The 27849-nt window shown below is 37.6% G+C and overlaps 1 protein-coding gene across 3 annotated transcripts in view; it reads right to left on the bottom strand.

The window, feature by feature from the left end:
* Positions 1–27849, bottom strand: part of LOC125690437 (cytochrome P450 7B1) — a 121841-nt gene that overhangs the window by 67143 nt on the left and 26849 nt on the right. Inside the window, exon 1 of one of the 3 annotated variants that reach the window (XM_048938769.1) lies at positions 8218–8236. The exons of 1 other annotated variant lie outside the window; for it this stretch is intronic. Coding sequence is in view for 1 of the 2 variants with exons in the window: in XM_048938768.1 (XP_048794725.1) it covers positions 4612–4625 (14 nt within the window). In the remaining variant the exon portion in view is untranslated. Of the gene's footprint in view, positions 1–4611; positions 4641–8217; positions 8237–27849 lie in introns of those variants that run through there. One more of the 3 variants, XM_048938768.1, reaches the window with a different exon arrangement.

Genomic DNA, 27849 nt, shown 5'->3' with positions numbered 1-27849 from the left:
TTGTATGCACAACAGAGAATACTTCACTAACTCCAAGTTTTGCAAAAAATACAATGGAAACTCAAGTCAATAAGATTTGAGCAAAATAAGAGATACTTGAAGGAATATTTTAAAAATTACTTTGATTCCTGTGTTTGTCCTAAATGCTGCAAGAATTTGCTCAGTATGAGGTCTGGCAGGCAAACCACAGAGCCTGAGTAGAAGAGGAACTTCCAGTGGGCCTGCCTAGCCCACCAGAGCTCTGTGCAGCCACAGAAATATCAGCCATGTCATCGTAACAGCCACCACAATCAGTTCTTCCATCATCCTCCAGATGCCAGTGGTTTTCAAAGTGTAATCCACGAATCTCTAATAATGGCTCTTGGATATCCACAAAGGTCAACTGAAGAAAGCAAGTCTCTCACAAACCAGAGAGATCTGCATCTCCATCGGAGGAAAAAAAAGATCACGGATTCAAATCTTTGCAAACATCTAACAGCTTCCACTGCACAGAGCCCAGCAGGGTGAAGGTGATCAGCTGAAGTAGGCCCTCTCAGTTTTCATGACAATGAAGTGAGGAGACTGATGACCTCAATGATCTTTGAGGTCCTTTTCAACCCAGGCCAAATTTCTTGCTTTCTTCTACACCTTGTTTCTTGCATATATAATATAATATATATATATATATAATCCCTCTTCTTTGAAGATGTGATAATGCCATCTTTGCTTCATCTCCAAGTGCTTTACACAAGTTAAACTGAGAAATCACCAACTTTTCAAAATGAAATACTGAACTCATGAAAAAAAGCCAGCATTATCTAAGCTGTGGTTGAACATCCAGATACTATTTCAAAATTCCAAAACATTTTCCTTATTTATTTCATTTGCTCTGTATTTTTTCCTCAATACCATTATTATTGTTCTGTAAAAAGACTTTTTCTTCATTAAAATAACAAAGGAAGCTTTTTTTTTTAAAACTAAGAACACATACTTCATTCAAATAGTAAATGCTGATCTCAGTACTTCATTTGAAGGGGATCAATGTATTTCTATCTACAGTTTTCTATCTATAAATGTATAAATCAACCAAAATATTAAATACTGTAACACAATTATCTCTATAAGCAAGATCTAGGGTATCTGATACTTTCTGAGATCAGTGTGCTACTTTAGCTAGATAAACCAGGCTCACTGCTGTGTTCTTCCATTTATGGTGCATCCTTCTTCTATTCCTTTTATCAAATATTGAGTGTTTCAGCAGAGAACAACTACATTACAACCAGTCTGAATTTAATGATCAGCTGTTTTTCAAGAAATGGGCAAAACAAGACCTGACCAAAAAATTATCGCTCATCTCACAGGTAAGGGCTGTAGCAGAACACAGCACATAAAACTAACATAAAATACAACTGACTTGCATTGCTATAGTACAGCAAGCCATTTGCTTTTTTGCAAGCATACCTAGAAACATATATTGAAAACAAATGGTGCATTTGACCTTACTGATAGTAGCACCAGAGGGAATCCTGTGTTGTTTCAGAGCTGGTAAACCTGTGTGTATCATCAATGAAGTGCAATTAATTTTCTTTAAAAAAAAAGCAAATGCTCCAAAATCAAATAAAAACCCCTACAATGAAAATAATTTTTTTTTTTTCTTCCCATCACACACTGTTATTTTAAAACACTTTGTGTTAGTTGATATACAACGACATTTTCTGGAAAGGAAATAAGGAGTCAGTTGACATCATGAGAGTAAATTAAGTTTATGCATGTGTAAATACAAATGACAAAGTACTATGTTTATGGTGTGATATGATAAATTAAACCAACCTTGCGTGATTCATGATGAATAAATTTATTGAACTCTATTTCTTACCTTATGGGCACATACATTAACCCATGAAAAGAAATGATTCCTTGGCACTATGCTACTTTTAAAACTCATGAGAACCCCCTACTGTAAGCAAATAATGCATAAAACCTGCATACTGGGGCAATGGTGAGGAGGTTAAACGACAGTGAGGGGCACATAGAAGCAAGATAGAAAGATTTTCACCCCTTCCAGTCAACAAGGGAGTGTTCCAGCTGACATATGCAGCCTCTGCTTGCCCTTTGTCATGTATGTGTTTCACCTCAAAAACTGTCAGTGACTTGTCAGAATCAATCAGAAAACCTAATGCAATTCTGCAATGATGTACAAGTTTGGACAGCATGACATCAAATTTCTGGTAGTGTGTGTCAAGTACCATATGAAAACAGATGTCCTCATTACTCCACTGCTTTGGTACAAAAGAGTACATCTTACCTTTTTGACCCATATCTGGCAATTGCAAAATTATAATAAAAGACAGCAAGCAATTCAGCCTCTAGCTAGTACTTTTATCATATAAATCGAATTATAATGCTCCTTATCTTCTGGCAAAAGAAGTTTGCTCTATCAACTACAGTTTTCCGACTGGATATTGCTTTATGTTCCACAGGCTTAAAAGTAACTGTGTCAGAACTCTTTGGACTGCCTTGCTTAACACCATAGGGTCTTCTAAAGCCTCAGACATTAACTGTTACAACGTGAACAGCAAAGCCAAAAGCCTGTCACTGAGAGGCTGTGCAGCTACTGGATGGAGCCTCCACTCAGAGCACGATGAGGGACTTAAAAGGCTGCCTCAGGGAGGGTTACATACACCCCAGCCCTCTCCTACAGCCAAAATACTTACTCCCAAGACATTCTGGACTCTAACCACCCAGGACCCTTTTGCCAAGCCTGTAACTCTTCAAACTGGTGAAATCCTCAGATGAACTACGCTATCCAAGACTGTGGATTACCATCCTTCAGGACTTCCTTGAGGGAACAAGCAAATTCTCTAAGTCCATTGGTACAAGACCTAAGGGAACCCTATAACCTGATGTGCACCAGCAGGTAAGAGAAGCTTGATATAGAACAGATTTAACTGTAAAACAAATAAACTCCTATCGCATGTAATTAGTAGGAAAGGAATAGTTTTATCTCATGAGGAAAATGCAATCACGCCTCCTTGTGCCAGATAATACCCAAGAATAGATTCATAATTAGGTGCCTCAGGAAAGAACACTGCTCTCCCTACTTGGAGACAAATCTGAAATCTGAATCTTATAGAATTCTCTTTGTGTTAACAGGGAATGGCTAAGTGGGTCTCTGAATGACTATGCTGTTTGTGCCTCCTGCTCTCTCACTAAACACTTTGGGGTGTACAGCCTGCTGATGTTGAGGATGTCTGTGCACCCTCTAGAAAGCAAGGACTGGCATCAGCAAGGGAATCAGTCTCATCTGCAAGAGCTCACACTGCCTGTTCCCCAGCAGAGAGATTTGCTTGCACAAAGCCACTAAGAACAATAGAACACAAAATATAATACAGTAATGTCCAGAGTTCAGTATAGCTATTCCTGTGCAAATCTCAAAGCGTGTTATAAAAGAGAGACAGGAACCAGTAAAAAGATCTGATTCATGGAAATATATGATTTCTGCTTTAATAATAGGTCATGCTATCATCATTTCCTAGAACACAGTATTCAACAGCAATGGAAAAAAGGATATAACAAAGATGGAATTGACATCACTTGGAGTAATATGGAATTAAGCCCTTGAATCCTTCTAGTCAATGGCTTATCTGAAAGAGCCAAAAGTATCCCACACTGTTCAAGAGATGATTAAGGTTTATGACTTTATTTGAAACTGCGACTAGTACACTCACAGGCACCTGGGCACTTCACCTCAAGTACTAAACAGTTTTGGTCAACACTAGATTAGCCCGATCTTTAATTTGCTGTGGAATTAGCTTTGCCTGCGTCCACTCCTTACAGAGATTTTACTGTCTTTCCTCCAAGTGTTTTTTTTTTGCTTTTGTATTTCAAAGCTTCTTTTTCTAAGTTCAGTCTTTTCAACTACTGACATCACAACACAAATCCTTTTCATCTATTACCACATCTAAAACACTTTGAATTAAAACATGTTTTGCAAAAGTATGGCAATATTAGCACACTTAGCACATTAAAAACATGGGAATAGTATGAAGACTAGTGTTGGCATATTGCACTGCAAGAGTAGCTACTGCACTGCAGATCCTATAAAATATCTTATGTACTTGATTCAGTCAGTTCTTAATGCAGATTGGTACAAAGTTTGGAAGCACCACAACTACAGTCTGGAGTCCTTTGGTGTATATTATGTGGATCTATTTGACTTCCCACACTTTGTATGTTATGGCTATTCCTTGTATAGGGGTGTTAAGTGGAAATGCTATAAGTAGTAGGTTAAGAGCCAAATCAGCAATGTTTTTCCCTTTGTTTATTTCCTGTTTCTGTGCCACTGCTCCTCACAGGCCAAAATTATTCTGGAAGATGGACAAAACATAGGCCTTTGAGTGAGAAAAGTAAGAAGCATTTTCACCTCCATCAAACATATGAGTAAAGAATGTTGAACAGTGTTCAGTGCAGTACGAGTTATTAAAGGAACTGTATCACATATTAAGATGAAGTAAAAACTTTTCTTCAGGCATAATAAGCATAAATCAAAAAGATTTGCCTGCCTTCCCCACCTAAATGCATAAGTATATGCACTAATGTTGCTCTGATTACTACTGCAGATTAAAAACTCACCCATTACACTCCATGTGTCACTGGAAGATACTGAGTGATGACGAAAAGGACGAACCTCAGAGGGTGAGAAGGGCCAGATCTGAAGTCACCTTCCTGCAAGTGGTCAACAGACATTCAGGGAGAAACATCTCTCTGCTTCCCTGCAGCCTCACTCACCTTCTCCCTCCTGCCATTCCTCCCAAGGTTATCCAGCATCCCCCAGCTGGACAGGGTTCTTCACCTGCCTCTTGCCCCAGGCACCAGGAAACTCTTGACACACGAGGCAGCCCCACAGCCTACTATCTTTCCACGTATCTGTGTGACACCTTCAAAGTGAGGTCCTGTCACTCATTCACTTATAACACAAAAATTGAAATGAATGGCTTTTCTTCAGTAAATACAGAGAATATTTTAATTTATATTTGCTCTTTTGCACACTGAGATCTCCTTGGGCCAAGTGACTGCTCTATCTGTAAATTAAATCTCATTTGTCACTGAAAAAACTCAAAACCCTGCGTTAATATTCTGATTATTTGCTATACTGAGTATGAATTTATTTATTGTTCTTTCGCACTTGTGACTCACTTTTGTGCTGCCACAAAAATATTCTGCTAATTATCTCAAACATTAGAACAGGCTTATAGCTGTTAAAATTGTTCTTTCTCATATTTACTTTGTTCAAACATGATCAAGGACAGGACTTCTGCAAACATCATGTTTTTATGAGAAATCAACAGGGCAGCAGATACATGCATTATGAAGTTAATGGTCTGTCAAGATATTAACAGTGCTGATTCCTGAAGAGAAGTCTAGAATTTAAAAGACAAAACTGGGTTTATCAGATAGGACAGATTGCTGCTTGTCTGACTGACTTAGTTTGTGTGACAGAGCTATGAGCTGCCTTTGGGTTCACAAGTCCTTCAAAACCAAAGATTCATAATAGAAAGCTTTTCAGCATAAAGCACCCAACAATCAGAGTTAAAGTTTTATTTATTGGCTCTGACCATCTACTTCTGTTATCAACCATAAGGGCCCATACACTTCATCAGCTCCCAACAATAGCTGCAAGCTTGGACAATCTGTCTTGTGTCTTCATCGGGTAAAACTTCAATGGAGCAGCATCGATTAAAGGACAGCTCACGCATAAAATGGAAACTCATTAAAATAAACTTTTTCAAAGGGGGAAGAAACTTTGGTTCCAACTGAATTGAACTGTTTTTATTTCAGAGATGAAAGCTCCATTACCCAGCTATACATTCATGTGCTCCTGCCTTAAGTGCTTTTTATTTGACTTAAACTTTTGGTTCCTTCCCATGTCTTTTTGGAGGCTTGAGAAACATAATAGGAATTCAGACCTTATTGAGCTTGATTGGAACACAGTATCTGTGAACCTCATAATAATACCTCCTGGACCTTTATGTTGATCGTCTCACTGTGGCCTCTTTTGTGTGTTTTCCTGGCCTTTCCTCCAAGAACAATTGTGTCCTTTCACACATATTTGCAGAGTCGTTTTTAATGCTTTAAACATTTTTAAATGAGTGGCCACAAAATAATGGAGAAATAAAAATAACGCAGGTGTAGTCATTTACATTATGGATGGAAGGCTGCATAAGCTGCTGATGTCAAGATAGCTTTTCTGAAGTGTTTATATGAAAACTGACTTGCAGCTTACTGCCTGAAAGCCTCACCTTGAACTTTTTATGAGGGCAATAAGAAGAAAAAATACAGATGGTAACCTGTGCTACATGGAAACTTCACTTTAAACAGAGCCGGCTTAATACTTGGTAGCTTACTCATTTATAGCAAAGTTAAGCAATAATATTCCAAACGCTTTGATTTTAGATGACTGAACACTAAATGAAATGAACTATATTCTCAGTTACTTACATACACTGAATGTCAACATAAATTTGTATAACACTGTGAAGCTATACAGAAATATTCGCCAACTGTGGTGCCAAACACCCTGTGCTATAGAAAATGCTTTAAAAAATTTCATTCTGCTATATGTTTTTGTCTTCATATATACTTCTAAGAAGCAAAGTAATCCAATTCCATCAAAATATATGCATCTAAAAATTTCTTAAAGCTTTTTTCTTAAATAGCAACACACAAGTTACAAAACATTTAACATGCAGAATATGAATGTCAGTTTGTACTTCAAGACCACCATAATTTTTTTTTTCTTTTGGTCTAAATTCTGGTTTTGAATGAATAATCTAACGACCTTTGATTTCAGTTAGGCACATGCACACAAGCATAACTCGGTTCCTAAAGTTTACATATGACCACACAAACAATAAGAAACCAGAAAAGTCTATTAGCAATCATCTCCCTAGAAAACAAAGTATGTACTTCATGCAGCATATTATGAGTGGGCATTCGACAGATTTTAAACCTGCATTATTCTAAATTTTTGCATAAAGACTCAGTGTTGATTATAAATTAGTTTCTCTTATCAATGTGTTCATTCTCACACATTTAATTCTTCAGGCTGATAGACATTAGTCTAACACTTAGACAAGGCAAGGAGAGTCTGAATGCTCAAGAGAGCCACGCAAATCTGGGAATCTGGGACTTCCACATCTAATCATAATCTTGCAATTTCTGTATTGGGTATGTCCTTAGGATACATCTGCATACTGAAGGAAGGGACAGTTCACTGCCTGGCTACGAGAACTTCAATTAGCTTTCATCTTGGTCCTCTAGACAATAACATCAGTGAAGATATACCTTAGCTGCCCAGCTGTGCTGAAACAGTGTCATGACCATTTGTTATTCTTGTTTTCAACTCAATGAAAACCTGCACACTTATGGCAGCCAGCACTTCATCTGATGTGTGGAGAGACCTATTCCTTAAGAAATGGCATAGGAAAAATTCTATGGGAAATCACTGAGGCCTCAGCACAATAGAAGATCCATTTGTTCATTCTCTGCCTCAGTTTCTCCAGCTGTAAATGCAGCCTGCTTCATGGAGACACTGTGTTAATTGGATAGTGTTGGCACTGATCTGTGTTCTCAGCCAAAGTATTATATGGAGATCAGTTTTCAAAAACATTTCTTTTAATGTATTCTACAGCTTTTTTTCCACTACAAAAACATTTACTTAACCCCTCAAAAATGTCTCAGCGCTAGAAAAAAATATTTCATGTATTTTTTACTTAAAATTTTAATGTAAAATGTCATTTGAGAAAACAACTTCACACTGCCCAGTTCAACAGAACCAACACACAGCACTTTTCTGCACAGAAAGGGTCAGAGTGCCTGAGAGTGACACAAGAAATGTCAGGTTGAGTACAAATAAGCTAGTTGCAACATAGACTTTTTAATGCAAAATTTAAAAAGCAATTTAGAAAGAACATAAAAGGTGAATGTCAAATATAGAAATGTCTAATTGGCAGTGTCAGTAATAAAACAACTCAGTTAAACGTTGGTGAAAAACGTAGGATTATTGAGAGCATGATGCATATTTTCACAGTTCTTCATGCAATTCGCAGTTCAAATATATTTATACCTGAAGTTGGATACACAAACCGAAGCATACATCTATAAAACTGAGCTATGCTTCTAACTGTCGTGTTCCTAGGGTTTATGTTCAGTGTGTGCTCAACTATCACTGCTACTCACCACTTTCAAGCCAACTTCAGGGCTTTAAAGAAGAAAGCAGAATTAGAAGGAAGCTGAATACAGAATTCTTGATTGCACAATGGTCTTCACAGGCCATTTCATTATTGCACAGGTGGTTGCAATCTGCTTGGACTTTAAGAGGACAATGTTAGACACAATCATATTCAAGTTCAAAAGTGTCTTTTATAGTCCAGCACTGAATTCTGAAGTTTAAAAAATAAAATTAATATATTCACTTATTATTAAATCTACTAATTTAACTCAAGACTATTCTTTTTCTCTTGTTCACACAGAATATAAACTTGCACTTCACATACATGCACAAAAAAAATTGAGAAAAGTTTGCTTACAATATCATTGCAATTGCTGGCATGGAGATTTATCCCAATTAGACATTAAAGAAATGTACTGTCCTATAATCTGAGTGTGTTTTTAGAAATGGCAATCAAAGAAATATTCTAACATGAACAAGTGTTTCTAAGTGCTAATTATTCATGGTATCACTTGCTGATTGGTGCCTGCGGCCATGAAAATTTATTTCTAGGCTGTATTTACAGTAAAACCAAAAGTGCTTAGTGGCAAGTAGCTTAATCAAATTTAAGAACAGCAGACAGATAACATAGGAGAATTTTTTTTTTTCTGTTGCTTTAATCCTCTCATTTGGTTTTGAAACATAAGGCCCTGTTCACTTCATTTAAGTCTCACAATGACTGGAAGCCTGATCAATCTGTCTTGTGTCTTCTTAGGGTGAAACTGCAATTGAGTGGAAGCAACAGATGAACAAAGCCCACATTCAAATCTGTAGCTCATTAAAATAACGTTAAAATAGGGTAAAATCGCAATTGTAAGTGAATTGTAGTTGGCTTCTTTCAGCTACATACATTTGATTAATAAACCATACATTCATTAGCCATGAACCACTGGTCGTTAAAGTAAATTTGAATGAATGACCCTGCTTTTTTGATCTTCAGTCAGTTTTGAAAACATTTATGAAATAAAGCTTAAAAAAATAGGTCAAGGGCTGTTTCCTACAGGCCAAAGAGCTAATGGGATACAATCTGTCAAATCCCATAATCAATTCACATTCTGATACAGAAACTTAGAAAGCTGCAAGTTTACAAGAGACATATTGTAAAACAGCTTTTACAGAGGGGAAAGAAAAAAAAAGAAGCATTGTTAATTTGCTTAAACTCACAAGAAGTCCAACATTTCCAAGATAGTTAAAAAAAACACTGTAATGAGTCAATCTCAATTAACGTAATGGCAACTCAAAAACAACAACAACCACACACACACACACACTAAAAAACAAAACAAAACAAAAAACAAAAGAATCCCCAACTCATACAGTTTTCACAGACCACCCTGTTCAGAAAGCTGAAGGAGGATGCTCTGTGTTCAAAACAAGAGTAGACACTAACCTAGGTGTTTTTACATTGATTTTCCTTAAAGACCACAACTTGCATTAACCAGAACTGCCAAGATTTCCCACTGCATCAGACCTGAGTCTGCAGCCTCCTTGCCACCATCAACTTTGTCCCTGCAATGACCTCCCATAGGCAAACACAGGGTAGGATGGCAGTACTTTCTGTTTGGACAATCAGTATCCTCCCTGCTTTTCAGCTTTGATTCTTAGCCTTGTAAAACACTCAGCACTGTTGCAGGTAAGTGAGTAACTCAAGTCACCATCAGAGGGTTGGAAATCCAGTAGAAGAAGCTGTCCACAATCTCAAACTGACCCTGCAGGAGTAGAGCCAAATTTCTGCAATAGTTACTCCTTGATTGCTATGGGACAGCCAGACTCCACTTTTATTTCATTTCTAAGAAAAGATCTTCTTTGCGTTTTCCAGAGAGAAGAAAATAAAATGAAGAACACAGCTTTGTCTCACAAATGGAAGTCATTTTTAGAGTATAAAAAGAATTACCAGGAACTGCTACTACAGCACAGAAGTTTATTCTAGGAACACTTCAGTATTCCTGGGGTATAATCAGCAGTTTCTCCTTCCTTCCCACTGGAATAATCCCAGTTGTTTGTCAGTGCTCTTTCATGAATTCCCAGTGGAAAAGACACGGGCTGGAGGTCCTGCTGACAGCTGGGATAAGCCGTTGCCAGTACCGTTTCTAACACAAAATCAGCAGGCTGTGCTCTTAAAGATGAGCAAGGAAATAATTCCTAGTCCAAATTCAACACTCAGTTCAACACCTGAGGCTGTCAAACACCAAACCTATGTATGTGCTCTCTGTCACACTCTGCTGACTATCTTATACACTTTAGGAGCCCTATCTGAAAATATAACATGAAACAATTTAGGTCCACACTAATGCCCTTTAAATTAAAGCAAACAGTAGGGATCCTAAACACCCTGTATATCCTATACAACTACTGGAAAGTATCACTCTTCCTGTTCAACTGTGGAAGATCTGAATTCCCCCACAGAGATACCTGCTTTACCACCCATGAGTGCATGCATAGGGACAACTAAAGCCTTCACTTGAACAGGCCAGATGCAAGAATTTAAGAAGGATGAATATACATCTCCACTTTTTATTTAAAGATAAGCTTGCATCATAATAGCTTTAGTTTACTAGAGAGCAGCATCCCACTTACCAAAAAGACACTCAGTATTCTGCTTTTGGCCTCATACAGGGGATATTTAAATAGATATTTTAGATTAAATAGATGTATCGTAATGTAGGTACCTAAAAATGCTGTATCCTTATCAGTACAGACAGGGGAGCTCAGACTGATTTATTTCAGCTCAAGTAGACAAACAGGGCTCAGTTTGGTACCTCAACACAGGGAGCCATGCAGTGCCATAAGACACTGAGTGGTACTCCATGTTCACGCATTTATGGCAGGTGTGACATTACCACAAAGGGAGCACTGCATCCTTCTGGACCAGCAGGAGACCATGCATGACAGACATCTCCATTTTGGAGAATGCACAGTTGCCCTATCTGTATTCATTACAGCATTGGTATAAACAATTTCCACAACACCATCACTAGCACCTCAGGATAATTCTAGGGACCGAACTGAGGACAGAATAACACTGGAGCAGCTCTGAAGGTCGTTGAACACACCTGAGGCTCAAAGTGGTAAACACACCACATTACAAATCCCACCAATCTCAAATTAGGGGTCTATGTATTACATCAGAGCTACAGCTAATGCTCAATTAAGCATGGCTGTACTTCGTAAAGAAGTAGTTCTGTGCCTGAACTTCTTAACTACAGGGGAATATAAGAAAAAGAAATCTAACAACTAGATCCAAGTAGCATCTAGAAAATGAAGAGGAAATTAGTTGAAGCAAAGCTCCTTATCTGCAGGACTTTTGGGAGGCTGAGGTCAACTGTCAAATTGCCAATGAAACCAAACCTCAGGGAGGAAGCGTGATGAAAAATGGACATCACACAGGGACTAAAAGATAAGCATTTCCACTTCCTCATGGGCCAGAAGTGAATTTATCCTCGAATAAAGCATGAATTTTGATTTGTTTGCTGACAATATCTGAATAATATCTCAAGTAATTTTAGCAAAAGTTACTGCCACTGTGGCAGCCATTTTTAACTCTTCATATACCTGCTATTGTATGGTCATTCCCCTAAGAGTAAATTATCCTGTCTGATCAAAATGCATATCTCAGCCCAGTTGGTCATGGGAGGTATTAAGCTACACTCTTTACATCTCTCTCCTGTAGCAGCAATAGGAGATTTAGAAATGGATCAACTAGATTAACCCTTAGTGAAATTTCTCATAAAATTAAGAAAGAAACCATGAATTTTACTACTAAGCCTTTATGTAATTGTCTAAACAAAACTGTTTCTTTTAAATTATGACAAATACTTATTTTAGTACAATTACTGTTCACTGTTTATACCTGTACGGAAATCATCACTGTGCTATTTTATTACATAGTATTTTCCATATATATTTTACATTTTGTTTCTTGTGTGTTCAATATCGGAAAGACATTGGCTTTAAAACAGAAAGGACTGGAGGTGAATAAGTATCCATCAATAAACAATGCAAGGATGGTAGAAAAGTATTTTTGACCTACAGTGCTTAAGATTCTGAAACAAAATTGAAATTTATAACCTTTCATGTGTATTTCATGCATAAATTCAGTTAATTTAGGACCATTACTATCATCAAACTTTAATTCACTCATTGCTGGAACAAGAGAGTTAATGTGTCACTTAAGAAGAAAGCCTTCACTTTAAGTTGAAAGCAGAGTACAAATTCCTCATTTGATGCAGATTAATAATATTCATGCCTATCAAGGACTGGATGTGCAATATTTACCTGCAGTGAGTGCTGAATATCAAATCTGTTAGACAACCTAGGCACAATCTATGTCTTACAAAAGCCACATTTCCCACTTTCCCAAATTAAAAATCCACACAGGAACTGATAGGTCAGTCAGTGATTTCTCATAATGAAATACAAGAAAGCTATTTCAGAACCATCCTCACTTGAGGAAAACACAAATAACTTCCACTGTGCTGCTGACTAACCCTGCTTTAAGGTCTGACCCCACTCAGTTACATGAGAGGTACTGCAGTGCAGCAGTAGCTGTTCTCATTGTTTTAGGATTAAATCATGGACAGCTTTGGATATGAAATAATGACAAATAATGTTAGAGGAGAGGTATTTTCTGAGATGACTTAAATATGTGACTTGGTAGAATTTGATGAGCATCCTACAGGATTCCTATGGGATCTCTAATTACCATAAACAGTCTCATTCTTTAAAATTCATTTGCAAGATGAGGATAATTTTTCTCTCGGTATGAATGGATCCGTATCTGTTGGCTTATACTTGAAAAGAAGCTGGAAAGAAACCTGTTGGGACTAACAAGTTTCTGACTAAAAATAATTCAGAAATGATAATTCAAGGTGATAAATTGATGTATAAATATCTATCTTGTGACCATAAAGTGTAAATAAACTTCATTTTCAAAACCTGCAAAAGATTACAACTCAAGAAGAGTCTTCTTTGAAAGACCACTGAGCTAATTTTTGCTTGAAATAAATTCAGTATTCAAACAAACCAGAAGTTGCACTGTACAGTTATGCCCATTTCCTTCCAATGGCAACACACAAGAATCATAGAATCACAAAATCCTTAGAGTTGGAAGGGACCTTTAAATTTTATATAGTCCAACTGTCCTGCAATTAATAAAGACATGCACAGCTATCAGGTTGCCCAGGGCCTCATCCAGCCTTGCTCTGAAAGTCTCCAGTGATTGGGCATCAACCACATCTCTGGGCAACCTGTTCCAGTGCCTCACCACCCTCACTCTAAAAGACTTTTTTATATCCAACTTAAATTTACTCTCTTTGAGCTTGAAACCGTTTCCCCTGTTCTGTCATCACAGACCTCACTAAAGAGTCTGTCCCCTTCTTTCCTGTAGCTCCCCTTTAGAGACTGACAGGCTGCTGTCAGGTCACCTCACAGCCTTCTCTTCTCCAGGCTGAACAGCCCCAGCTCTCTCAGCCTGTTCTCATAAGAGAGATGTTCCATCCCTTGGATCATTTTTGTGGTGCTCCTCTCGACGTGCTCCAAGAGGTCCATGTCTCTCCTATACTGAGGACTTCACCAATAAAGTATTCATGAGAACATGTAGTTGGGACTCATGAGCAACACAACCAGAAATCACAAAAGAGAAAACTGGGGTGACAGTAAATGAAATGGAAGATTTGTCAGGTAGCACTGAGAAGTCACGCACTTCAAGTCAGAAACAGGAACTTCTACTGAGTGCTGGGGTTTCAATACTGAAAACGTAGAGGAGGCTGAAAGGCCTCCATCTAATATTTCCTTCTATTCCAATAGTGATGCACAATCTGAATGTTTTCCATAGAAATACTTGTATCGCCTCCAAAAAGCCTCCGATGAAACATCATCTCAAATTTCAAGGAAAAATTAGTGTGCCATTCTGGATATTGGATTAAAGAAAAAAAAAAGTTGAATTAATATGGCACAGGAGCGAAAGCAGTTCTTTGGACATCATAATTAAGAAGACACATTTACTTAGCACTGTAAAACTACAGCTTCCTAAAAATATAATGGAAAGAAGTGCAAGGTGAAAACAGCGGACTTATTCATACTGGAACAAAAATGTTGGCACAGAAATGCGTTTGCAAATTACCACTGAACTCATTCAGGTTTGAGATGAGAATTCTAATTTTTTTAAAGGTTTTACTTCATTCTCTCTCCTTTATTTCTAAACAAATAGAAGAATGATGTTTGGGACCACAAGTCAAGGAACGTGTTTGTATTCTTAACAACTTCACAAGCTGAATCCCTTTAAGATATAAAACAAGAAAAACAGTCTTCCCAGTGTTCTGACACTAACAATGAAATGATAGTTTGCCACAGTAAGAATGAAAATCATATTTCTGCAAGAGAAGTCCTTCCACGTCACAAATTAGGGTTGATAAATTAGATGCCTTGTCATAAAAGTTTTGAATTTATGTGCCAAATGGGGGATAGCAGGCAGTCCTGATTTCTCACAGTGGTGAAAACCTGTCTCTGACTGAAATCATGGGTGATGTGAGGATTCTTAACAATTTGACAGTTAAAAACGTGACCCACCTTCAAAACACAAGCATATGGCTTTCAGCACCCAATTCTGACAACGTTTTGTCCTTATTCCAATTTTGTGCCAAATTCTCTAACTGTACTACATTTTTGCCTAACATACTGCTCACCTCGTGAAAGGATGTGAAATAGTATCATTGTCAAAATGTTTCTTTGGGAACAAGTTTTCCCCTTCAGAGAAGGAAATTGCCTCAAAAATCTTCCTAGGGTATCATAAGAGAAAAGTGAAAATAATATTTCCATTACTGGGAGGAAAACAGGTTTATTCAGATGTACATCTGTTTATACTGAGAACTTTAAAATTGTAAAGGAAATAAGGAAAAACAGGCTTTGTTTCTGTGTGCTCACCTCAAACAAACATTATTTATATTAGACCATCATAGTCCTGTCTCCATCAGGATTTAAAAATCTCCATTATCTTTCACTGTGTAAAAGCAACTCCCACTTTTTTCCTAATGGAAAGAAGAAAACTGATGTTAATAAATACACACAGAGTACTAATAGCTCTATGTCATAGCATCAACCTCTACACGTGCCCAAATCAGGACATGTTCATCAGGCTTGGAGACTTCAGGATGACCCAACAGAAGGCCAATTCAGTCCCAGACCACACGCAAGTAATTCCTACCAGATACCTCAGCACAGAACTACAACCCTCCACCTGCAGCTGATCTCATCTCCAGATTTTCTCGGATGAAAACCAGTCATGGGAGGAGGTTAAAGTGTAATACAGTAGTGAAGTACTGTTTCCAAGGCCCTGCGTTCTGTGTTCTTATGTATTTAAAGTGCTCTTCATCGGAAGCATTATCACCAAATGCCAATCTTCTGCAGCTCCTGCCTGTGTAATTGCATCTGAAGTAAAGTGGATGCAGGAATCACATTCAGTAAAATCTCGGGATTTGACTAAGCATTCATTGTCACATAGCCAATATTTGGTGAAACTAAATAGCTTTGAACGTAGGCAATGAAATCAATCACTGGAGGCATACAAAAAAAGGAGGGTAGTAAAAGCCAATGTCTGGAAAGTTGCAGGAGAACAAACAAAAGCTAAGAGAAGCAAGAAGCTGGAAACGCTTCCAGGATGGGAATGAGCCTTATCAGTACTTTGTGTGGCGTGCTGCACACAGCTGAAAGCATCCTTGAGCAGGTGACATTAGCCTCCACTGCAAGATGAGATAAACACAACCTGGAGTCTCAGCAGTGAGGGAAATTTGAGCAGGTTTTCACAGGGGCTACAGAGAAGTACCAGGTAGTGAACAAAGATTTCCATGGCTCCTTCACCCCACCCTTTCTGGGGAGTGAAGACAGCAGGTGCCTTGGCTTCTGCTCAGCCTGAAGTTCCCCGGTGGTGCAACTTCTCCCTCTGTCTCTCTCCTGCTCAGAGGTTTGGTCCTCTGGCAACCAGTGAGTAGGTGTCTGATACGTTTTTTTCAAACTTTATGGCAAGGATTTCACTTTGTTAATACTGCCAGACATATATGATAGCTGTCAAGCTGGTGAGTTTTTTTAACGCTTACAGAACTGGCTCTAAAACAGTCAGGTAGCAAAGTGCTAATGAAAATGATAAGCAAATGAGACAAATTAAGCATGCTACACTGTCTGTCTTAGCATCCCTTGTTAAGTCTGGTAAGAAAAATAAGTCTTTTTATGGGCTGTGCTTTTCCAATTTCATGTCTGTACTGGCCTTGTCACCTGGTACCCAAGCATCCACCTGCAATTCATGAACTGATGTCTCCTAAGAGTGCCCCACTCTCTCCCCTACTCCCTCCTGGGCCACCCCATGCTGGGCTGGGAGAATTGCACATACAAAATTCTGGTAGTACTGGTGCTTTTATTCCTTTTACCAACTCACAGTTTTGATCTGTGGGTTTTTCTGCCAACTTTACAGAGCTTTTCATACAGATGGACCTACAATTGCTCTTACGTGCAGAAGTTTCTGAACAATGTTGTTATTTATTATTTAGTAGAAATCAAAGAAGAACTATTGCCCGAGAATCACATCATTCACTGAAATAAAGTAGCATATATTTGACATGAGCCAAATGAAGGAAACATTCACGTATCCTAGTAAGAAAATAACACACAGAAGTTCATAATGCTGGAAGAGCAAATGGACTGTGTCCTGAGTTTTACCTACATTTTTCATATCTTATATGGAGGCCACACAGAGCTGACTCTAGTTTAATAATAGGTTAATGTAGGGTCGGATGTCCCTTCATAAAATTATGCAAGCAGTCTGAAAAGGGAATAGATTTGAAAAGCTACTCTATGGCTGTGAAAGGAAACGTGTTGCAGCTGGTGCAGGTGATCATCTTTTAATACAGGCTGCTGTCCTATTCTTGTTTCCTTCCCTCCTACACACACACACACGTCATTGTTAATGTTAAAAGACACATTCTGCATTTTATTTCCTGTGCAGTTTCTTTACTATCTCATAATTTTCATCTGTGAATCACAAAGAAATAGAAAAAAGATTTACACAGATTAATATATATCAAGCTTTATGTGACTATGATGATTTTGAAAGAAATCATCACCTCTACCCACAGTTGTTGACAATTGTAATACATTTACTAAGGCATAATCACAACTTGATTGGAAGTTTAGATTTTGTGATATCAAACATAAACAAAAAGGATGTATCTGTGTATTGTAATTGGCTGATCATACAAATACTTATTAAATATAAACACATATGCTTTTGTAGATTTGTTAGAAAGATTCGTTAATTGCTTAATGAAAGATGTCTTTCAGATACTAATTCCTTCATTTAGTTCGACAGATTAAATTTTATATGAGGAGATATTAGCATGCATGCAATGAAGTGACAAGGACAACTAAAAAGCTTAAAATGTTAATGGATGAAGTGCAGCATTCTCAGTTACTCTAAACTAAAATCTATAATCTTCATTACATGCACTAAAGATCATCTTTTCCCCTGCTTTCTGAAGAGATAAGACAGCTATATTTAACACAGAAATGAACACTACAATATGTTTCAATTCAGCTGCTATATTTTCATCATCATAAATAAATTATGAAAACTTTAAACAGTGCATGAATGATTCTGCATTAAAACAACAACAACAAAAATGCAATTAATTTTTATTGAAGAGAAAATTGATAGTTGACATCCAAGCCAATCGTTCCTATATTTCACTGTGGTAGCTTTAGGTAATTATCTTTCTGATAAAGTCTTTTTGCAATGTGCTTGCAGAAGAAAAAAAAAAAAAAAAGAAAGAAAAAACAATTGACTTTAATTACCAAGGCACTAGAGGGTTAATGTCAACAATTGCTGTAAAAAGCAAATTACTAGCAATACCAACAGTCCAGAGCCTTCATTTTTGCTGTAAACTAGAGTTCAATCTGGCAGCATCTTTTCTTTTTCCCCAGTAGGGTGCAGGGAGCCCTCTAGCTTCCATGTGGGTTTCCTACTGTGGTACATATTGGCCAGTATACAGCTGCTCTAAGCAACTATTTGCATCTACAATGCGGTCATCCCACCACCTCCTTTTCAGATCAATATGATTGGTACAAACAATAGTTTGATTTTGATTGCTCTATAGTACGCTTGGGTAGAGCCTCTGAATGCGAGCGGATCGCTTCGAAACAATGGGCTGGTTCATCATCCAAAGGGTCCCTTTTCAAACAGCTGCCTCTGCCACACTCACCCTGACAAACGTCCAGAAAAACAGATGGTTTCAGCATTCATGGGCAGTGTAGTGAAAGCCCCAGAGTCAACTATTCAAGACATTTTATCATCTATCTGATAATAGAGCACTGCCGGATGATAAAAATTAAAAATACGTTTAAAAATTCTATTAATTCACACCCACACACAGCTCCCCGCACATGCACACAAAACAACTTTTCTGTGTCCTATAGCATTTGGAAGTGTGAACACTAAAAGGAGCTTAATTCTTAATTCCTTCTGTGGGATATCCACATTACTGTGAGAAACGGCAGCCAGCGGGTAATCTCACACACCCCATATACTGCAATACTCACAAACAAAAGCAATGAATTACTAATTGAATGGCAAGTTCAACTTCAAGCTGCATGGGTTTTGCTTGGATTAAACCAGACCCTATTATTTTGTGTGTATATACATCTGAGAAAAAGAGAATTTTTTTTTTATTGCTTTTTCCAGGCAAACATGAACATTTTTACATTTTTGAGGCTGTGCATTGTCAGGAAAGGTAAAGGATAAGGAGTGCTACAGATCCTGCTAGCAATTATGGACAAATGTGTGATTTCCACTCCAGCCACAGGTATAGCAGTCTCAAAGCCTTTCTCTGCACAACAGAGTCAAGGATCTCCTTAAGGGATAGCATTCAATGAATGCCATGATGCAATCATGCTCTAGCTCAGTACTAAGGACAACCTGAAGCACAGTCATGACCATGGCTCTTCAGCTCCACAGGCTGCAGATGCGACCTAAGGACAGTTCTGTTCTGTCTCACCCCATTTATCATTTACAGGATGCATGACTATTTCCACTTGCCCCACAAACCCAGACAACCTTGGGGAAGCTTAACTCCCTCAGCTGGCATTGGAAGGACAAACTGGTAAGAGAGCATAGGAAAATTTGGTCTGTAGGGAAAAAAAAAAAAAAAAGGAATTATATGTATTATTCCTTGCCTAGCAGCTTACACACAGGGTTTCATTATCTACTGATCTGTTAATACCTTGTTGGCGAATACATCTAAATAATGGAAATTTTTGCAGTAAGCATATGAACGGATGAGCCATACAGTTAAAAGAAAAGCAGGAAAGTAAGAGCCATTGGCAATTATTCTTGCCAATGCCTTAATATCTAAATGCTGCAATTCAGAAGAGATATTTTTGGAACTGAAAAATAAACACACACATTAAAAAAAAAAAAAAAAAAAAAAAAAACAAAACAGGAAAAGTCTTCCCAAACGCTGTGAATGTGTAGTTATTTCCTTCTTAAAATTTCTACTTTCTCATTCTCTTGCATTTCTATTCAGGAAAAAAATATAGAAAAAAATATTCCGGGTCCAATCAGAAATCTCCACTAATGAAAACTTTACAGAAGGAAAACTCAGACTGTTGAAGGTACCAATCTGTCAAAACGATGATACTGAAATGCATGTTGTCACACAAAAATAATAATCACATACCAAGTGGTTTTTTTCCACACTACTAATGATGTCGGTTTTGAACACTGATTTCTTTATTTCCTCCATAAATTCATTATCCTTATTGCGACACTCACACAGAGAAATCCTTGTAAATCACACCGAGTATCTGCTTTCTCTTTCGGATCTTTTCTGATGCCTCTGTCATGACATCAACTAACTGTGATTTAGAGGAATATAAGTAAGTCAAATGGCCGAAATTACAGATTGAACTATGAAAACATAGGACCAGGAGAAACCTCAAGAGTCTGTCTAGACCCTCCTGCCTCAAAAACGGGTAAGGGGAATAAATATTCTAGGCAAATCTAACTCCTTTAACCTTTCCTTTTAAATCATGCTTTTAAAATTCTTCATTTCCTCGTGATTTCTTTTGGAAACTCTCCAATTTATCTACATCTTTCTTTATATGCAGTCCCCAAAACTGGATTCAATACTCCAGCTGAGGCCTCACCAGCACCATATGGTGCAAAATAATTACTTCCCATGTCTTACACATGACACTCCTGTTAAAGAATTCCGAAAAAAGAGGTGCTTTATTTGCAATAGCATGTCCTTTGTGAGTTATATTTCACTTGTGATCCCCTAAAACCCCAGACACTTCTCTGCCTCCCAATTACTTTTGTATTTTGTCTTTGTGCATTTACCATATTTTTTTCCAAGGGCAGTATTTTTGCACTTCTTTACTGAATTTCACCTGGTTGATTTTTATCATTATAGAGATCTTTCCGAACACATTCATTCCTTCTTAGCTTTGCAAACCTCATCTCCCCCTGCATTCATCCCTGTAAAAAGAATAAATGTGTATTTTCTCATTAACAGTTGAATGATGGGCCAGAGAACAAAACTTCCCTGGAAGAGACTGCCACATGAGCTGCCTCTGCAGCTGGAAAGAGAACCACTGGTAACTTCTCCTGGTGAACATTTCTTTCAGCTGCTTTGCAGCCACTTATGGTGATTTCATCTAGGCCATATTTTTCAAGCTTGCTTATAAGAATGTCATGTTGGACAGTGTCAAAAGCCTCACTTAAGTCAAGATACATCACATCTCCTACTTCTCTGTTAACCACTAGGCCAGTTACCTTGTCAAAGTAGGAAATGAGATTGGTTTGACACAATTTGTTCTTGACAAATTCATGCTGGCTGTTTTTTATCACCTTATTATTGTCTAGGTGCTTATGTATTGTTCTAACATCTCTCTGGGGGGATCAAACCAGGGCCAAACTGGACTTGGCAACTGGAAAAAGAAGTACCTGTGGAACTGATGACAAGCCCTAAGCCTGACTTTCTTCAGCCCTGCTAGGATATTTCTGCTTACATTAAACATACTTCATGCTTTTAGATCAAAGCCCAGCCACCTTATATGTTAGGCCCACTTTTTAGTTAACCACTGCAGCTGCAGTAAGAAAGCAGGAGCTGTTTGGACATACTTGGATCAATTCTGTCCCAAAGCTGCAGAGGTAAATCCCTACTTGCATTTTCTTCACTGAGGCTGGCATTTTGGTTCTGTGCTGTGGAATGAATTACTTCAGCTTTCTTCTGCTCAGATGTTCAAAGCTGTCTCTTAATGGTGTGTTGTTGCAGAATATGGACACATACTTAGTTTTCTAGCACATTTAAAACGTTAATCACTTGTTTATCTTAATGAAAATCCTTACACTGTTTTGCAGTAAGTTTTGCATCAGGCTTCAGAACATAAAATTTATCATCTTTGTTGTTCGTGTAGTCTCTCTCTCTCTCCCTGAAAAATCCTGATTTTCTTCAAGACTTGGAGTGATACTACAACAGCACTAAGAAATACTACAGGATAATGAGAAGCTGGGAAATCGGGAGATTCTTAGCCAGAATGAAACAAAAACCATGAAACAAAAGACCACCAACTATCTGGGAGCATTCTGTTTTCTAAATAATAATAATAATAATAATAATAATAATAATAATAATAATAATAATAATAATAATAAAGAAAGCCCCTTCCCTCTGTTTGCTTCCAGTTTAATTTTTCCCTGTTCAGCCTTCCTTTTCACTTTGTCAGTGTGCAAATGAGATTTTCTTCAGGTAGAACTGCTTATACAAGTGTCTATCACGAGATTTTTTTTCTTTCTTCCTTGTATTTTTCTCAGGCTTCCCATTACCTCTTTTCCTCTTTACCCTTCTCAGTCTCCCACAGATTCATTTCTTATCCTATCATGCATTTTTGTTATACTTACTGCACCTTTTCTAGTACTTAGTTCTTTACAAGTCTTCTTAACCATACAGACATTTACACAGGCATTCAACCAGGTGTTTAACATTATCCCATGCTCACACCTAGGTCACCTCGATTCAACATTTGATGCTGTTTCCATTCTTATCTTCCACAACACATCTCACCCTTTGCATGACGGAGCTTACAAAGAGAAATAGTGCAAGAAAGAGCCTGGGAACACCAATTTCAGTGCCTCTAAAGACAAAGGTATGTAGATAGGAAAGATAACTCACATTTGACTGTGGTCATTTATCTTTCTCAGCTTTGTTTGTTTCTTTGGTCTCATCACATCTGTGGAGCCAATGCTGGATGGCTTATGTATACCTCAAATGGCTAAGCTAAATGAAATTCTGATTCATTATTTTAGGTTGTACTGAAGTCATTCAGCAATACCTCATAACAAAACTAACAGAAGAAAAACTATTGAGTAGGCCATTCTAGTTCATCTCTGTTTCCTTTACAGCCTGTCTTGTTTTCAAGACTCAAGCTATTGAAAGAGAAGCTATTTCCAGCTTTTACCACACTCAGCACTGATGTAATAATAAATAGTCCAACACTTATATGCAAAGGTAATAATACAATTAAATTCTCTAATCTCTGTTTACTACACGCAGATGGAATTGGGGTAAATAATTCATAAAATAATTTGTTTTAAAAAAATCTTCATCTATTTCATTGTTACTTTGCATAAATGCATTATCCCCTTCTTTCGTTACAGCCTTGCAGTACGATGCAGGAGACAGACATCATTAAAGAGGAAAATATAACTGCAGAATTACAGAAACTGGCAAGGTAACATAGAAATAGGAATATTTCCTGAAAGCACTAGCTCTTTTTTTATGAAATGACTGGGTTTCAAGTTGATGTTGTCAGCGCAAGTAATGTTAAAATTTACACTACAGCAGTTTGACTATCTCAAGTCAAAGGCGGAAATGAAAAATTCCTTTTTGAAAGTTTATGCATTAAAACTTTGAAAGTCATTTGTTAGCTTGATGAGCGTTATTATCTACAGAAATATCTGTTTTTTTCTTAAGACCCATATGGCTAAAAACACTTTGCTGCAGTGGCATCATCACAACAATCAAGTTTTAGCTTTTCTATCTACCTGAGTGCTATGAAATCCAGTAACCTAAGCATTAGTCTGGAAGTCCCCTTTTTTGCATTTAACACTTCAAAGAAAACAAAACGTTCAGGGGTTAAGCACAGGATTAGAATAAGTATATCCTGTAAATTTTATCTATGATATAGCCTGCATATGGACAGTTCTTCCATCTGCCTTGATGACTACAACAGAGATACAAGTAGATAAAATTGCAGTTAATTTAGTAACATGTACCCACATTACTGCAAGCCCAATTTTGATTGAAATCATTTGAAGGTTCTAACATTTGCATCTCTTCAATCAGCTTTCATTTCTCATAGAGATTCGTCCTCTCAGTATCTATCTGGATTGCATGTAAATATGGACTTCCATTAATTTCTAGAACAAAAACTTGAAACTAATCCCAGAGACCATCTGGAAGGTACGGGTAGCATAAAAATTCATCTCCTTGCCTGTAAGGCCACATCACTTAAAAAGGAATGAAAGTAATCATATAAACTTACTTTACATTCAGTTACAAGAGCAATTCAAGGCCCTCTCTCTCCCAGTCACACATCTAAACCATAGTTGTAATGAAGGTATTGGGGTTCCCAGACTAAGACGTGAAAAGTTTATGAAGAAAAACAATTTTTAAAGCAATCACTTCCCCTAGTAGCTGAAATAGACATGAAAGGCAATAAAAACATTCTCTTGATACATAAAGAAAGGCCAAACTGAATAACAACTGCATGTTTTCAGAAAAATCTTCAAAACATTTTTGATCCTAATTAAAGGTGTCTATGTGAACATCTTGCTGGAAAAAAATCAAACTGTCAAGCCAGATAAAGAAATGGTAGATGACACAAGCTTTGCCTCGTGCTACTATTACTTAACTTACATGCATAGCTTCATCGCAGCAAGTTTGCTCACATGCATAAATAGGAGTTTATGGGTGTGTACACAGGTAAATCTAAACAAAAATTTCTGGTTTTTAGCATCAACAAATGTATTTTCATTGTTCATCCTCTTCAAGAACAAAGCTCACTGTAATAGTTTGAAAGTTATGCACCACAGCTATATTAGAAACGTGCTTATATTGATTAGTGTCCTGAAAGATATTGTCCACATTTTGTTTCAGTACTAAAATACATTTGGGGGAGAGCGTTCTCATTCAAAATAAATGCTTCTTTACATCCACTTTATTTGTTTTCTGTTGATTTAATCAGATATGACACTGATTTTATCCTGTATTCAGAACCTGTTAGGTATTCTGTCCAGCTGAGATACAAACACTGTTTCAATTACAGAGGAAGGCAGGTAGAAATTAAAAGAGGCATTGCTCCTTTAGGTTTAAAGTCACTTGGATAGCCAGATCTTCAAGAAGAATCTCCATTACTGAGCTTAAGATTTAAACAATCATGACTTTCAAAAGTGTGTTTCCACCCCATTAGTGATATAGTAGTTCACATCAGAAAGAACTACTGCATTTTACAGAATTCAGCAGAGAAATGATTCTTCTCTAGTACTCAGTAGCAGCAGTATTTCAGGTTTTTTATGCCACGGTTTTTACTATCCAAACACAGAAATTAAATGCCTGTAGTCATAACTCATATCCTCCAATTGCTTTAAAATGGACATTTAGCTCTTCAAAGGGGTTGACAGTGTCTTTTTAAATTATAACTGCTGATTTACATCACTGTAATATGACAAAGTAGACTTACACTCCTCAACTCTGAAGATAGAACAAATATTCTTTGCACACAGTAGTGGGCAAAGGTTCTTCACAAATAAAATATGCCTGCCCTCTACTGACCATCTAAAAAACTCTTATTTTCCCCTAGCATTTGCACCAGCAATTTTTTAAAATCAAATTTTAAATTTAACTGTTTTCCTCATTCGGAAAGTCTCAAAACTTCATTTCTCCAAATTAGATTTCTAGTCTCCACAAATTTGTTGCATCCCCCAGAAAGTTTAAAGCCTATTGGTTTGCATAACATGTTAGAGGTATCCAAGGATTTTTTTCCTTTTTTTTTTTTTATTTTTTCACTGTCTCTTGAGAAAATCAGAGATAGACAACAGAGTAGCCCAGATTTTAAAATCTGACTTTCTGCCCAGATCTGTTAATAAGAAAGATTCCTTTGTGTCAGCTGTTACAAATCAAGAAGCAATTGTACTTTGGACATACACAGAGTATGAGTTTTATCCTCGGGAGAGCTTAGCAAAATAGAAAACTGCATACAAAATTTAATGGATACCAAATTTCCAGATTATTTTTGATCCAATGTGAAACACTGTGCACATATGATCTCCAACTGTGAAACACTGTGCACAAATGATACTCCAATTTTGAAAAGTAACAACAGAAATGAAGTCCTGGCTAGATGTGTGTGGCCATTATTTGCTGAGACATGCAAGGGGGCTTTCTGGTTCCACTTTCATTCTTCTTGTCTTATGGGGTGATGGTCTCTGGTTTGACATTTGAACGAGCCATCACCCACTGTTAAATTCCCATTCGTCTAATCTGTTTTGGACTCAGACAAAATGAGATGAATCATGCTCTAGTAGAGCTCCCTTCTCCCAAATGCACATGTGGTCGGATGAACCCCGAGGAAGGTCCTCTGTCACATGTTCATATTTAAGCTACTCGCAAGCAACTGCAACCCACAGTGAAGAGTGACAGGAACAAAAGGAACTGATGCTCTCACAGCAAATCCAAGGGCACAAGTTGCTTCATAGCATGAGGAGTTCAGTCCAGTGTAGATTTTACCCTTGGACTCCAGGGAAAAGTGGCATTCCAGAGAGTGATTTTACCATCATTTCTATAGGATCAAGTGGGACCAACACAGGCTAGGACTAACTGCTTTTAAAATTTGCCTGAGTACAGTCAACATGAACCAGTTAAACTTATAATTGCACGCAGAATGGTTGGACCTGAATGGTCACTTCTCCCTTCAAGAATAAGGAAACAGACAGAAAGATCAACATCAAATAATTCCACCAGAATGTTATGGTCAGTCTCTCCAAACTTGAAGCTGATTTCAGCAGTGGTTTCAGTACAACTCAGATCAACTCAAGTGCTAAAAAAAGCTGAAGACATACCATAATTAATCCATTGCTTTTGTCACTGAAAACCCAGTTACTCACCAAGCATAGCCCTGCGCTACTGTGGGGCTAGCACTATATTTTCCGTACTAATTCTACAACTTCCTATATTCACTAACAAGTGGATCTAATCCAGGATTTGGAACCAAGTGGGTAGCTTCAGATACCGTAGATGGATTTAGGTACAAAATTCTACATAGGTGAATGGATAGCACTAAGATAGATGAGTAGAGAGCTGGAACACAAAATTCCATCAAGGAAACAAGTTTTTTTTTTGATGTATGCAGGTCGCTCCAGAAGTAATGCCTTCTATTTATTTCCATAGAAATTACAACAAATACAAACAGCCCAATAACAGTATTTGATAGAGCAAATTCTCAGTTACTAAACACTATTTTCCAACACAGTCACCACCATCAGCTATGCATTTTTACCATTAATGAACAGGAGGTTGCATGTTTGTCAAAATCTGCACCACTGGAGCAGTCACACTGCTGCTGTTGCTGATGCTGAAATGCAACACCCACCCCTCACTGTGCTCACATTCACTGTTTGGTCTCCATACACATTCAGGAAGTGTCACTGAACATCAGTGGGTGCCATTTTTTCCTCATAGAGGAATTCAGTTCCACCCCTTTTCTTCACATGCACTTCCACGTCAGACGTCATTTTGTCAGACTGCCCCTCTGCTGCCATCTGTCACACAGCAACAACATATAACAGAATATTGGTGGGAAGGTTCAGCCTCTACTGCCATACCGCCAACAACCACCTCAGACACCATGGACCAACACAATAGATGGCATTACTTTCAGAGCAGCCCTTGTATACCCAAAGCTATGCTATGTAAATAACCTGGGAAGAATAAAAGCAACAGAAGTTGTATGTTTTAATTAGCCATGTGTCTGGCTTGCCCTTTCCAGAATATATATTTCTATATATGATATACAAATATAGAGAGAATACGCTGATATATATATATTTTCCCCAATAAGAAAATCAATAACTGTATCTTTATAGAGACATACAGTAATGGTGCTTCTGCTACTGCTGCTAGACTGCTGCCTAATGCCTGTCTGAAACTGTTTGCAAACAACTTTCCATAGATGAATAAGAAGAAAAAATGCTAGAACTGATAATTTAAAAGAAAAATAGCATCACCTGTTCATGAGTCAAGATCGAGCAAGAGCTTTTTAGAATCAACTCTCCACCTGTCTGAGCAGTCAAATAGTCTCCTATCACTGCAACTCCCAGAGCCCTTCTTTGAAGAACTCTGTTGGGAAGCTGGGGCTCCACTCTGGAACCACACAGCACAGGCAGAAATGCCACGAGCATTCGGTCCCTGGAATCCGTCCCTGGAGAGAGGAAGGTGAAAGGAGAAAACACACCAACTGCACTTATATCATCTGTTTAAAGATGAGCTTTCAACATATTAAAA

The sequence above is a fragment of the Lagopus muta genome, chromosome 3 (genome assembly GCF_023343835.1).
Source record: "Lagopus muta isolate bLagMut1 chromosome 3, bLagMut1 primary, whole genome shotgun sequence".
Taxonomy (NCBI): Eukaryota; Metazoa; Chordata; class Aves; order Galliformes; family Phasianidae; genus Lagopus; species Lagopus muta.
The sequence above is the reverse complement of the archived record's forward strand: the minus strand, read 5'-3'. Positions and strand labels throughout refer to the sequence as shown.